We start from the raw sequence: 14,622 nt of genomic DNA, 5'->3' as shown, positions 1-14,622 counted from the left end.
ACTCTGTTATTCCATGGATGGGGCCACTGAGGTCTAGGAAGGACGGCAGCTGGTCCGAGGTCACATGGCGTGAAAGAGACAGGGGTGGGATTGGAAGCAAAACACCTAACTTCTAGGCCTGCGTGTTTCCATCTGAACTGTGCTCCCTGGATGTTCGCAGTGACCATCTGTGGGTGAGTGAGACTGAAGTGTTGTTTTCTTTATGGATCATTGTTAAACTGGAGTTGAGCACTATTAAACTGTTTTAAAACTGGTTTTAAAAAAGGGTGTGAAACATTCAATTTTTAATTAAAAAGATATAACATGGAACATTTATTCAGGTCAGTAGCTTTCATTATCTACCTTCTCCGTGATGGGCATTGACCTGGGTGCCTGACATATAGTGTAAGATGAAGACCGCTGTCTAGTAGGCCACCTACGAACCCCTCTCTTGGTCATGCTCACAGTTTTGTTTTTTTGTTGTTGTTGTTGTTTGTTTTTTGTTTGAGACGGAGTCTCTCTCTGTTGCTAGGCTGGAGTACAGTGGTGCGATATCAGCTCACTGCAATCTCCACCTCCTGGGTTCAAGCGATTCTCCTGCCTCAGCCTCCTGAATAGCTGGGACTACAGGTGCATGCCACCACATCCAGCTAATTTTTGTATTTTTAGTAGAGCTGGGGTTTCACCATATATGCCAGGATGGTTTCGATCTCTTGACCTCATGATCCACCTGCCTTGGCCTTCCAAAGAACTGGGATTACAGGCATGAACCACTGCGCCCAGCCCCATGCTCACAGTTCTAGTGTGACTTGTTAAACCACATACACAACCAAAGAGACTTTTGACTCTTAACACTGTATACCCTGACTGCAGGGATGAATTCTGAGCATTAAACACATTTCTAAATGTGCCAACTATGAAACACAATGATAAAACGTCCAACGTTAAATGAGAAGAATTATTCTGGCCCTTTACTTCTTAGTCATTCATTCCATGACACATGTTCACCAGCCTGAAGCAGCTGGCTTGATACAATGGGATAATGGCCTTTTGAAGACTCAGTTGCAGTGCCAGCTATGTAGCCACACCTGGCAGGCTTGGGCAACATTCTCCAGAAAGCTGTCTATGCTCTGAACCAGTAGGTAATTGCTGATGCCATTTCTCCCATAGCTAGGATTCATAGGTCAGGGAATTGAAGTTGGAAATGGGGGTGGAACCACTCACCATTACTCCTAGTGACCCACTGGCAAAACTTTTGCTTATTGTTCCCGTGACCCTACGGTCTGCTGGCCTAGAAGTCTTAATTTCAAAGGAGGAAAGTTCCATTAAGAGACACAACAATTCCATTAAACTGGAAGTTAAAACTGCCACCAGGCCACTTTGGGCTCCTCCTGACTCTGAATCAACGAGCAAAGAAGGGAGTTACTGGGTTGGCTGGAGTGACGGATCCTGACTACCAAGGAGAAACTGGATAACTGCTGCACAAGGGAGGTGAGAAAGTCTATGTCTGCAGACAGAAGAGCCCTTAGGGTGTTGTTTCTAGTATTACCACACTCCGTGATTAGGGTCAATGGAAAACTACAACAAACTAACCCAGGCAGGACTCCTAACGGCCTACACCTTCCAGGTAAAGAACCACAACCGGCTGAGGTGTTTGCTAAAGGCAAAGAATGGGTAATGAAAGAGAGTAGTTATATATATTAGCTACAACCACCTGACTAGTTACAGAAAGACTAATTGTCATGAGTACTTCCTCTTTATTTTATGAACACTTGTACTGTGTGTGTGTGTGTGTGTGTGTGTGTGTGTGTGTAGCAAATATCTTTGCTTTTTCCCTCTCTTATTCCCTTGTCATGTAACACAAGACTGTTTGTTATTAACTTTAATGTTATTGATTATATTGGCTTTGTCTAATAGGACTCAAGTATCATTACTTTTACATCATAGTATTTAAGTTACAGGATAGCAGGGAGAAGAATAAACATCACTCATGGACTTTACCTCCTCTTCTGGAATAGGTGATAGTATGTTTTCCATTGTACCCAGGATAGTTGTATCATGTTACGCAGAATTATGACATCATTACTGTCTTCATTTGGAAGTTAAGTATGGTTTAAAGAGATGTGCATGTGTGCTAAGTTGACAAGGGGTAGACTGTGATGGTTAATTTTGTATGTCAACTTGACTTGGCCATGGGATGATCAGACGTTTGGTCAAACATTATTCTGGGTGTGTCTGTGAGGGTGTTTCTGGATGAGACTAATATTTGAATTAGTAGACTCAGTAACACAGATTGTTCTCCCTGATAACGTGGTGGGTGGCGGGTCGGGGGGTGGGGTGGAGGTGCAACTAATCAGTTGAAAACCTAGATAGAAAAAAAAAAAGCTGACCCTCCTACAAGTAGAAGGGAATTTCTTCCTGCCTGACTGCCTTGAGTTGGGACATTGGCTTTTTTTTTTGCCTTTGGACTCAAACTGAAACACCTTTTCCCAGACCTAACTCTTCCTGGGTCTTTGGCCTGTTGGTATTTGTATTGGAACTACACCATTGGCTCTCCTGGGTCTCCACCTTATCAACTGCAGGTCTTGCCAGTCTCTATAGGTCTGTACACACAGTCTCCTTGCAAGCTAACACCTTAGAGCAAATCTGTCTTTCTCCCTCTCTCTCTCTACACACACACACACACATACACACACACACACACACACACCCTCCCCCTGTTGGTTCTTTCTCTGGAGAACCCTGATACAATGCATTAAAAGAAAACTCTGCAAAGGCAAAGTTATTCTATTGTCATTGCCATGGAAGGAAAAGGAAGTGGTGGCTTTGGAAGCATCCACCTGTCCCTCCCCAGGTCCCCTGCACTGGTGACAATGTGCTCCCCTTTAGCACCTACTCACATCAGGGTCCAGCTCATCCAGCTCATTTTCCAGGGTTCTGAGCTCTTCCTCTGTTAGGGCTCCAAGGATTTCATCTTCATCCAGGTCACGGTATTTCTCTAGCTCTCGTCTGTACGACATCGTGGAAGAACTTGTCTGCGTCTCCCGAGTTTCTGTGCTGATCAATACCTACCAGAAAGACAAGAATCTTAGAAAGACCCTTCTCAGATCTGCTCTCTTAGAGCAAATGGAGGCTCATCATTCACACAATGGCCTAGCTACATTTTATGAATCTCCAGGATAATCATTACTATGGTGAATACTACACTAAGTTTGGATAATTATCTAATAAAACTTTGCAAGGTAAGGTCCTGAGGGTGTGTAAGTTAATGAATTATAATTGGTTGTAATTGGCATGGACATTAATTACAAGTAAATGGGTAATTATAAATGGCTTATGAGTGCCTGAAAACAATGTTATTCTTCAAGTAGTTCAAATACTTTTCTGTATAACTCTCTACCCTCCACCTTCCACCCCAGTGGGAATCATGAATGCTGGAAACTCTGCCAAAAGTGAGTTGAAAAGGGGCAGGGGAGTATCGATGGTTAATTGAGCACCTACTGCATGCAGGCCCCTCACCTATGCCATCTCATTCAATCCTCACAGAAATAGAAATAGCTAACTTTACTACTGTATACCAAGCTGTGTGTTAAGTACTTCACAAGGACTTTCTCATTTAACCTATGAGCTAGGCATTTACTATTATCCCCATTTTATAGACAAGGACTCAGAGAGGTCACTTATAGAGTCACTCAATGGCATGGCCAGCACACTGCCTCGTCTGGAGCCCCATTTCCCTCGAGAGGGAGCTGGTTTAGAGGGAAGAAGTGGTTGGCCAGCAGGACCTGGGGGAACCAGGGCTCACCTCTGCTGCTTCCCAGACTGCTCTCTCCTGCTGGAGAAGCCTACCGTTCATTTCCCGTTTCACAGATGACACCCAACACCTGTGTTTGGACCCTGTCTCTGCTACTTCCCATAACCATGACATTTTTAGACCTGTTAACTTGTCTGAGCCTCTCCACACACCCTATAAGTTGGTCTTTTTTTTTCTTTTTTATACCTTAAAGAGCCTCTTGGATACTAATAGGTTTTTTAATTAAAACATTTTTATTAGAGAAAAAACTGAGGGATGGCGTTAGGACCCCTGACCTGCATCCGAGCGTGCTCTCTGTTCCACCATGCCACCTCCCCTGAGCTAGGAGGGACAGCAGGACCTCGAGCCCTTCTGTCCTCCAGCTTGGCTAAATGTAGTACTGCGAATAGAATCAGTGTGATGGGTGATATTGTGTCTCCTAAAAACTCAAATGTAAGGCCGGATATGGTGGCTCACACCTGTAATCTTAGCAGTTTGGGAGACTAAGGTGAGAGGATTATTTGAAAAACACAAAAATTAGCCAGGTGTGATCGTGTGTACCTGTAGTCCCAGCTACTCAGAAGGCTGAGGTTGGGAGGATCGCTGAGCTCAGGAGGTCCAAGGATGCAGTGAGCTGTGTTCCCACCACTGCACTCCAGCCTGGGTGACAGAGATCCAGTCCCAAAAAGGTAAATAAATAAATAAAAATAAAAATTCATATATTGAAGTTCTAACCCCCAGTACCTCAGTAACCTAATATCACATTGCAAGTAAGAATGTGACCTTACTGTGAAATAGGGTCAGTGCAGATATAACTAGTTAAGCTTAGACAACGTTATATGGGATAGGGTGGGGCCCTACTCCAATATATTCTACATGGCATCCTTGGACACAGACACAGCACACTAGGAGAACACCATGTGACGATGAAGGCAGAGGTTGGGGTGATGCTACTATAAGCCAAAGAATGCCAAAGATTGCCAGCAAGCCAGAGAAGCCAGCCCAGAGGGAACTCACCCTGCCCACACCTTGATCTCAGACTTCCAGCCTCCCAAACTGTGTGGCAGTAAGTTTCTGTGATTTAAGCCACGCAGTGTGTGGAACTGTGTGACAGCAGCCCTGGCAAACCTCTGTAATAGATGTGACCTTCTTCACAGCAATGTACGTATGCAGACCTCCATGCAAGTCAACCGACCAATCCACCCAAGGCTCATCTGTGAAATAATGGAATTTTCTAGAGTAGAGAAAAATGAAAACTAGGAAAGGACAATCAACCAACTGATCCAAAAGCTGGCTTTAGTTGTTAATTAAAAATAATTAAAGTCATCTAAAATGAACTAAAACCAAAGTTCACTAAGCTAACAGAAAAAGTCACTGCCTCAGAAAGCAGAGGACACATTTTATCAGTGTAAGCCTGTGCATATGTGGACCTATTTGCTGGAGAAATCCAAGTATATGACAACTGGCTTGATAAGAAGGACTTGCTTCCCAAATACAGAAACCCCAGTGCCATCCTTTTCTCTCAGAATGGCTCAGCTTAGCTGTTAGGCCGTCTTCCTTTGACCAGACCTCAAGAATGCAATTCTCAGACCATAAATGGCCCCTGCCACTTGATCCATTTGTATTACTTCCAAAGAAAGCCACAACTAGTGGACAGTGCTCTGGTGTCCATGAAAAACCTTCCTGAAGGCCCTTGAAGAACAGCATAATTTGGCTTTTCCTAAGTGAAGCCAGGACAGGGAGAGAATCCATGATCTCCATGCTGGGGCAAAGAGTGACTCTAATGAAGGGCTCAGAGTCTTCCAGAACCAGCTCACAGAGACATCCACAACTGTCTGCAAACTAGCATCTCTTAGAGGGGCTGCAAACACAAGCTTTTGGTGTTCAAATGGGTTTGAGGTTATATGAAGTTCCCTAGGACTCTGGCCTTCAGGACTTCTCAAAAATGTTGGTATGTGGCTATGCAGTGGAGTCTCCAAGAGGATCAGGTTGCAAGCAGAGTTCCCCAGTCTTTTTGATCATAAAGGCACATCTCTGAGAGACTGGACCCAGAATTGGAATCTCACAAAACCAAGTTTGGAAAACATACTCTTTGCCTCACCTCTGGTCATGTCAGAACCACACAAGAAGGGACACAGGGACAGGACCAGCTGAGACATGCTTCTGGGGACTGTCAGACAAGCTGGGAACCCTGGGAGCTTCTCATGCTTGTCACCTCTTCCAGCTGCCTCATTTTCTAGATGCTTTATGGTAAAAGCCTTAGAAAAAGAGCCATGGGCAGATTCTGCAGAATGGACAAGTCAGGCTGAGGGAGCAGGGAAGAAAGAAATCCTTTATCAAAGCCAGCTTGGGGAAAGGGGGCTGGGAAAAGAGCCAGAAAAGAAAGGAGGTGACAACTATGAGGCCTGCTAAAGGAAGGATATGAGGTGAGGCATTAGGGCCCCCCAGAGATGCCACCCGAGGGGTACAAATCATGAAATTTCCTAAAGAAGTCTCCTCCTACTGGACCCAGGAAAGTTAATGCACCACTTACATACCTCAAGGTGCTGTTGATTTCTAAAATTCTACTTCACAGGATTTAAAAAGTCCTTTCTAATGTCAAGAGTCCTGTGAATATTATGGAGTGATGAGGCACGACATTCAATAAACTGAGAAGAACCGAAAACTCTAAGGTAAACTATGAAGGTGTCAGTTTCAAGCCATACTCGTCCACTTGGCTCACAATGATGGTTGCTAGGCAGCAGGATTCTCCTCCTGTGGTCGAGGAAGTGGGAGAGCTAGAGGAAGGGAAGAGACAGGGAGGGAGGGAGAAAGGCGAAAGCAGTGTAGAGAGCCCACTGCAAGCTCAGTCTTAAAATACGGCTTGGAAGAGATTGTATTTTATAGCTGCTAATAAAAGGCCTCTGTTTCTTTCTTTCTTTCTTTCTTTCTTTCTTTCTTTCTTTCTTTCTTTCTTTCTTTTTTTTTTTTTCTTTTTGAGACAGAGTTTCGCTCTTGTTACCCAGGCTGGAGTGCAATGGCGCGATCTCGGCTCACCGCAACCTCCGCCTCCTGAGTTCAGGCAATTCTCCTGCCTCAGCCTCCTGAGTAGCTGGGATTACAGACACGCACTACTATGCCCAGCTAATTTTTTGTATTTTTAGTAGAGACGAGGTTTCACCACGCTGACCAGGATGGTCTCGATCTATTGACCTTGTGATCCATCCGCCTCGGCCTCCCAAAGTGCTGGGACTACAGGCGTGAGCCACCGCGCCTGGCCTCCATTTCTTAAGAGGTGTCAGGGATGGAGCACAGGCTTGGGCTTCACAGGACTTGTGCTTGGAGTGCTAATTGTGACAGTGACTCCCTGGGTGGCCCTTGCTAAGTTCCTTACCTCCTCTGGGCCTCTGTTTGCTCCTCCAGAAAATGAAAGCACTGACTGACCCGGCTGGTTTTTAAACTATGCGAACAGGAGATCTCAGGCTCTGAGAATGTGCCTCCAGGGCCCTGCAGAGGGTTAGGGACAAGTGAGGGGACTCACTCCTGATTTTACCTCATGTATTTATTTGAGGTTCCATATAAAATTTTACTTGAAGAAAGGATTCTGTGGCTCAAATAAAAAGTGGACTATCCCTGGACTGGGTTTCGTGGTCTGCATGGCTAACTGTACTCGCCCCCGGAGGGTGTTGAGGATCATGGGGCAGCAAGCAGATGAGGCTGTAGCCTGGGGCTGGTGCGGTCACGGGCTTCACAGATCTTAGCCATTACTATGAGGCTGTCACTGCTGGAGTCTCTACTTCCCTTCCCCCAACCACACTGTCATCAGACCCTAAGTACCTCAGGAGAGGACCTATGTTCCATGTCTTCATGTCCCCAGTGCCTCCGCCCTGTGCCTGGTCCAGGGTGCCACCTGAGGAGTGGGGGATGAGTACCCCTGGCTTCTGGTCTAGGGTTCTTGGAACGCTGGCAAGTCCCTTCTCCTCTCAGATGCTCTGTTTTCCCATCTTTATTTCGGAAAGATTGGACCAGGTCTGGGGGGACTGAAAGTCTGAGAGGGGAGGGACGGGCAGAAAGCGGGTGATGACGCCTCTGGGGCTCCCAGCATGGCCCACCTGCAGCAGCTTCTCTGTGACCTGAGCAAGAGTTGGTGAGAGCAATAAAAGGACAGATAAATACACTTAAAACACCCTTGCAAACTCAGGTCTTCCACATCTGGTGTCTATTTTACCCTTACAGTGTATCTGGCCACCTTGCTTCTCCGTGGCAGAAGCCTTAAGCCTCCACTAAATATGAAAAAATAGAATTTACAAGCTGTGCCAGGAAGTAGCAGGTTGGACTGTAAAAATGAAGGGGTCAAGGGCTGAGGCCATCTATCACGAAAGCCTCAGAAATGAAAGCTCCGAGAAGGGGCAGCTCCTGGAGTACACAAGGCCCTTTTAAATCTTTCACGGGCAGCCGGTCCAGTTGCTTCTGCTAATGGCTTCTCCAGCACTGCCCGCCCACGTGGGAACACTTTGGAGGAGGCACTTAGGCAGCATCATCTTGATTTATGGACTGCGCTTCCTTGAGCTCAGGAAGAGCTGAGTCACAAGTTCAAATAAATATTTTCCAGTTATACTGACTCATTATTTTAGCCACAGTGAACATCTTGAGGATGAGAACGCAAGGCTGACTTAGAAAGTTCATCCTGGTCAGGCATGGTGGCTCACGCCAGCACTTTAGGAGGCCGAGGCGGGCAGATCATGAGGTCAAGAGATCAAGACCACTCTGGTCAAGATGGCAAAACCCCGTCTCTACTAAAAACACAAAACAGCTGGGTGTGGTGGCACGCACCTATAGTCCTAGCTACTCAGGAGGCTGAGGCAGGAGAATCACTTGAGCCCAGGAGGTGGAGGTTGCAGTGAGCTGAGATTGCACCACTGCACTCCAGCCTGGTGACAGAACAGGACTCCATCTCAAAAAAAAAAAAAAAGAAAAAAAAGAAAGTCTGTTCTTTATACCCCAAATATTTGTGGATTTGTCCCTCTCTCCCAGAAGACATTTCGGCTAAAGGGATTTTATGCCATGTTCCATCGTCACTAAATCCTGTAGCCCAAGACAATGCCATCTACCTCCCTCTCCAGAATCTCTCTTCCCTTGGCTTCAGGGAGGCAAGAGGACCTGCAGTGCCCCGTCCCTCCTGAGAGAGCTGTCTCCCCACTACTCCCTGCCCCCTTTAAGGGGCTCCTCTCAGGGCAGCCATGCTTCGTATCACAGGACACCCTCCACTCTCAGATGATTGGGCAGAGGGGTGCCTGCCTCAAGGAGCCAATTGATTGGCAGGCCAGTGACAAGGTCCTGATGTGGTGACAACGAAAAAACCAAAAACCGAAAAGAGGAGTTAGGCAAATAAGCTTGCTCATTTCTTAGCTTTTGTATTCATTTCCTGGGGATGCCCCAACAAAGCCCCACAAATCAAGTGGCTTACACGACAGAAGTGTGCTGGCTCTCCATCTGGAGGCGGAAGTCAGAAATCAAGGCTCAGCCGGGTTGGCTTGCTGTGAGGGCGAATCTGTTCCCAGCTGCTCCGCTGGCCTGCAGAGGCTCCTTTCCCTGGTTTTTTCTTTGCAGTGTCTACCCTCTGTTTGTGTCTGGGTCCAAATTTTCCCTTTTTATGAGGACAGCAGTCATATTAGATGAGGGTTTCCCTAAGGAAACCTTATCACATTCACAGGTCACAGTCACAGGTACAGCTTTTTGGGGGACACAATCCAGCCCATAATAGCATGGAACTGGGACAGGAGAAGATGGGGCCGGTGTTGGGGCAGCTGGGGTGAAGAGAAGCTTGGGGGCCCATGGCAGGTGCGTGGAAGCTGAGGCCACGGGGGATGAGACTGAGCAAGGGAACAGAGTCCTGAGGGAGAGCTTGTGTAGCCCACGAGAGATGGCGCACACAGGACCCACCAGTACCCAGGCCCCACTCCCTCAGGCCTGGATGGTACGGCTCAGCCTGGTTTCCCACGAGACCCCTGTCCTCCCATGAGCCTGTCCAGGCCCACCCCTCTGGCCACACCCAGTCACTATCCTAAGGGACCTTAATGTGCCCCCCATTCCTTACAGCCAAACTCTCCTGGTTTCCCCACTTCCTTTCTGACTCCTCCCTGGCCCACCTGTTCCTCTGGGCTCTTCTCTCTTCTCCCATTCTCCCTGGCTGGTTCTCATCTCCTCCCACATGGGGCCTGGTACCTGGGATAAGCCGAGGACACTCAGACAGTGTCTGTCCAGCCCAGGCCCCTTCCTGAGACCCTGGTCCCCACTGGGTACCCAACCTGCATGCGTGTCTGGCTTCAGCACCACTACCATTTCCTGGCCTGGTTTGCAGCTCTTCTGCTACCTGTCAGACACCCAGGCCAGACCCTTGGAGTGAGCTTAGACTCTCCCCAAGCCCCGCTCCCCAGCTCAGGACCAGCCTGTACCTGACAAGGCTCTTTCTCTTTCTTTAAACTTTGTTTTTTGCTGTGTCACCCAGGCTGGAGTGTGGTGATACGATGAAAGCTCACTGCAGCCTCCACCTCCCAGGCTAAGGCAATCCTCCCTCCTCAGCCTCCTGAGTAGCTGAGACTACAGGTGTGCATCACCATGCCCAGCAAACTAAAAACAAGTTTGTAGAGATGAGGTCTTGCTATGTTGCCCAGGCTGGCCTTGAACTCCTGGCCTCAAGCAATCTTCCCACCTCAGCCTCCCAAAGTGCTAGGATTACAGGTGTGAGCCACCATGCCCGGCCTCTCCTCCCCACCCCACAGGCCCACTATCTTTTTGTTGTTATAGTTGCTTTTCAGATTGTGGTAAAACACACATAACATAAAATTGACCATTTTAACCATTTTTAATGGCACAGTTCTGTGGCATCAAGTACACTCCTGTTGTCATGCAGCCCTCATTACTATCCATCTCCATTACGTTTTCATTTTCCCAAATGGAAACTCTGTCCCCATTAAACACTGACTCCCCTCTCTCCCCTCTCCCAGCCCCTGGCAACTGCATTCTCCTTTCTATGTGAACTGGACTACTTCGCGGGCCACCTATGACCAGAGTGATGCTGTGCTGTCTCTCTGTGACTGGAATCCCGTTTCTTTAACATCCTTGGATCTGTCCCTCCTCTTCCATCTCAAGGCACTGCCTCTTATGATCTCGGTGAGGGCAGCGGTCTCCCAACCAGTCCCCTGCCTCAGTCCTCCCTCCTTCCTGTCCTTATTCAACTCAGCCTCCAAATGATCTTGATGAAAATCAATCCTCATGCTGCTCCCAAGCTGAAAACTCCAACTGCTTCCCAAGCTCCAACTCCAACTGCTTCCCAAGGACAGAGAAGGAGCATGTCTTTAAAGCGCACCCCTCCACACAGGCTCCTGGCACCCCTGGCTGGGATACTGCCCCCCTCTCTTCCCACAATCTCTGTGGGCAGCTCTAAGGAAGCAGCATTGCCCTGCCTAGCAGAGGAGACTAGGACTTCCCACATCTCCCTGTGTCCCAGGCTGAGCCGGGCAAGGGCCAAGATCACATCCGGCATCTGCACATCTCAGCGCCCAGCCCCTGCCTTGTTCAGAGTGAAGGCAGTTACTGCAGATCGAATTGAATTGTCAGTCAGGGATTCCGACACCTGGGAGCAGGGTAGAAAACTGAATCCTACCTCAGGCCAGTGACTGGCAGGGGAAGAAAGTCAACCAGGACTCGACTGGGTGGGGCAGGGGTAGGGGAAGGTGTGGAAGGAGTAGACAAATGGTAATGGAAGTTGGAGGGGGCTTAGCTTCCTTAGTTTTTAAGGCTGATATCAGGGTCATAAAATGTGATGCAATAATTATGCCAATAACCATTCCTCCAATGTGCAGGGACCTTTGCAGCTCATAAAAATAAAACTATTTTGTGCTTGCAGTTTCACGTCCCGGGGGCTTGTTGTCACCTGTGATGGGTTCCAGACAGAAGAGAGCAGAGGAGCAACAGGGAGAGGGAGAGAGCTGAACTGAGAGGCCTGAGCTTCGCCTAAGGAGCCCCTGTGTAGAATAGCCTCAGTTTCTCAACCTGCCTTGCTGAAAGATCCAGGCAGGACTGGCTATATAATTTGCTGGGTCCAGTGCAAAGTAAAAAAGTGGGACTCTTTACTCAAAAGGAAAGAAAAAGTTGCTGTTAAAGGTACCAAAATGGGCTGTGCGTGGTGGCTCATGCCTGTAATCCCAACACTTTGGAAGGCTGAGGTGGGCTGATTGCTTGAGCTCAGACGTTCAAGACCAGTCTGGGCAACATGGCAAAACCTCATCTCTACAAAAGACAGAAAAATCCAGACATGGTGCGTGTCTGTAGTCCCAGCTACTTGGGAGGCTGAGGTGGGAGGATTGCTGGAGCCCGGGAGGCAGAGGTTGCAGTGGGCCACAATCATGCCATTGCACTCCAGCCTGGATAACAGAGTGAGACCCTGTCTCAAAAAAAAAAAAAAAAAAAGTATCAAAATATAAAGCTTTTCCTTTTTCCCACTGTCTCTCTCTTGATCTGGCATGGTGATTTTAAAGATTTTTCATTTCTGTTTTATTTTATAAACTTTTGGTAGAGACAGTGTTTGTGATGTTGACCAGGCTGGTTTCAAAATCCTGGGCTCAGGCAATCCTCTTGCGTCAGCCTCCCAAAGTGCTGGGATTACAGGTGTGAGCCACCATGTCCAGACTGTCATGGGTCTTAAAAATTTATTATTTAATACTGTGATCCACATAGGTATCCGTGTACTGCATGAGAAGCCCACTGGGTGCCAACTTCTCTCTTTCATCACACCCAGGACTGATACATCCTGCCCTAGAGGAGGGCCAGGAAGTCGTGCCAGGCATTTCCCCTTCCCACGGGCCACCGGCTCAACACAATCTTCTTGTCTGTCCCTGATCCAGGTAGCGGGTATCCTGGTCCTGGCCACTGACTCAACACAATCCTTTTGTCCACTTCTAATTCGGATTACCTAATGTTTCGGCACAGAGGCTGCAATATCATGGGTGATTCCCAAGGATATTGGAAACCCTGTGCCGGGACATTAGGTACCTGGACGAGTGGTGGATGAACGGCTTGCCCTGCAGATTTTCCAGCTGAACACGCCAGGGGCCCTCACTGGTAGCCCAGCAGGAGTGGGAACTGGGGAGGCTAAATGGAACCAGAGGGTGCTAGGGGCAAAGGAGCTCTAGTCCAAGAATCCATGCCCAGGAAGCGGTGAGGCAGCAAGAGGTGGGACCTCATGCAAGCTGAGGTTCTGAGCCCTGGTACCTACACCATTGGAACTTCACTTAAAAATATAAATTCAAGAATAAAATTATGAAGAATTTTGGCCAGATGCAGTGGGTCATGTCTGTAATCACAACACTTTAAGAGGCTGAGGCAGACAAATCACTTGAGGTCGGGAGTTTGAGACTAGCCTGGCCAACCTGTCTCTACTAAAAATACAAAAAAAAACCCAAAAAACAAAAACATTAGCCAGGTGTGGTGGCATACACCTGTAATCCAAGTTACCCAGGAGGCTGAGGTGGGAGAAATGCCTGAACCTGGGAGACAGAGGTTGCTGTGAGCAGAGATTGTGCCACTGTGCCTGCTCCAGCCTGGGCAACAGAGTAAGACTCTGTCTCAAAAAAACAAACAAAAAATTCAAGACAGTGGCTGCAGAACGTTCCACCAAGCACAGGGTCCCTCCGAAAGCAGGGCTCTGTGCACTTGCACAGGTGTAAAACCTGTTTCCAGCCTTTGCCCCAGGACACACACCTTGAAGGGTCTAGGGCCAGGCTCAGTCATCGCTAATCTGTGATGGTCCTTTTCCTCCCTAGTGTCTTCCAGTCCACTGAAATCTACAGCCCTGGGTTCTAGAGGACACTAGGACCACTGTGCAATGGCAGCAGAAGCACTGCCATAGAAGGCAGGGGGCCTGGTTATGAGTCCTGACTTCACTTGAGGACCTGCCATATGACCATGAGCAAATTGCTGTACTTCTCTGGATCTCAGTTTCTACAACCTAATTCACTGGTGAGTATTTACTGGGCACCCACTATGGGGAGGGTATGCTGGGCTTTTGTGGAAGAGACAGAAATTAATAAGCGGTCCTGGCTCTCAGGTGCTTATACTTAACGTGGAGCGACAAGACTCACACAGAGATTCCTGGGGCAATGTCGCACCCATCATCTCTTCATCCACCACCCTTGGAGCAGAACGGATGCCCTGGACCCTTAGTTCTCTTTATAGGTGAGGCCTTGTCTTAGGTCAGCCTGGTTAATGATACGAGCTTGAACTATGGGCCATGCAAATATGGGCTGAAATCCCTGCCCTGGCTCTAGCTGATTGGGCAGCCTCAGGGTACCACTTAGCGCCTCTGAGATTTAGGGATTCTTCTGTAAAGTGAGAACAGGACACGGACTGAATGTTCTGTCAAGGGATACTGTAAAGGGGACATGCTTTCCTTCCCCTTCCCTCAGGTCCAGCCTGCAGCCTGCAAGCACTGGATGGGTAGACATGGCTGAGCAGCCTTGAGAAAGACTTGGGACTTTCCAGCGACTGTAGCATAAATCAATAGTGAGAGGTGCTGGTCCTCAAAGCCATGGTGAGAGCTTAGCTGTGATGATAAAAGTGTAGTGCCAAAGTAAGGGCAATGACAGCCTTGCTTGGCTTCGTGCTGGAGCTCAACTCTGTGCCACAGTCTTTTGTGTCGGTGGCAGGTGGTAATTCTTTTTTTTTTTTTTTTTTAAAAGACACTGGCTATATGCAGTCAAGCATATAAGTTTTAAGTATACAACGCATATAATTTCCCCATACTTATATACTTATGTAGACACTCGAAGATACTAAACATTTCCAGCCCACAAGAAAACTTTCTTATACTC

At 47.9% G+C, this 14,622-nt stretch overlaps 1 protein-coding gene across 2 annotated transcripts in view; it reads right to left on the bottom strand.

The window, feature by feature from the left end:
* The window catches only part of TMOD1 (tropomodulin 1), a 93,355-nt gene that overhangs the window by 67,782 nt on the left and 10,951 nt on the right, over positions 1 to 14,622 (bottom strand). Inside the window, exons 1-2 of one of the 2 annotated variants that reach the window (XM_035252786.3) lie at positions 6,310 to 6,453; positions 2,880 to 3,047 (exon numbers count right to left, since the gene is read on the bottom strand). In XM_035252786.3, coding sequence (XP_035108677.1) covers positions 2,880 to 2,999 — 120 coding nt within the window. In that variant the 5' untranslated portion in view covers positions 3,000 to 3,047; positions 6,310 to 6,453. Of the gene's footprint in view, positions 1 to 2,879; positions 3,048 to 6,309; positions 6,454 to 14,622 lie in introns of those variants that run through there. The other variant, XM_035252780.3, reaches the window with a different exon arrangement.

The sequence above is a fragment of the Callithrix jacchus genome, chromosome 1 (assembly GCF_049354715.1).
Source record: "Callithrix jacchus isolate 240 chromosome 1, calJac240_pri, whole genome shotgun sequence".
Classification (NCBI taxonomy): domain Eukaryota; kingdom Metazoa; phylum Chordata; class Mammalia; order Primates; family Cebidae; genus Callithrix; species Callithrix jacchus.
Note: the sequence above shows the minus strand (reverse complement) of the source record. Positions and strands in the feature narration are given on the sequence as shown.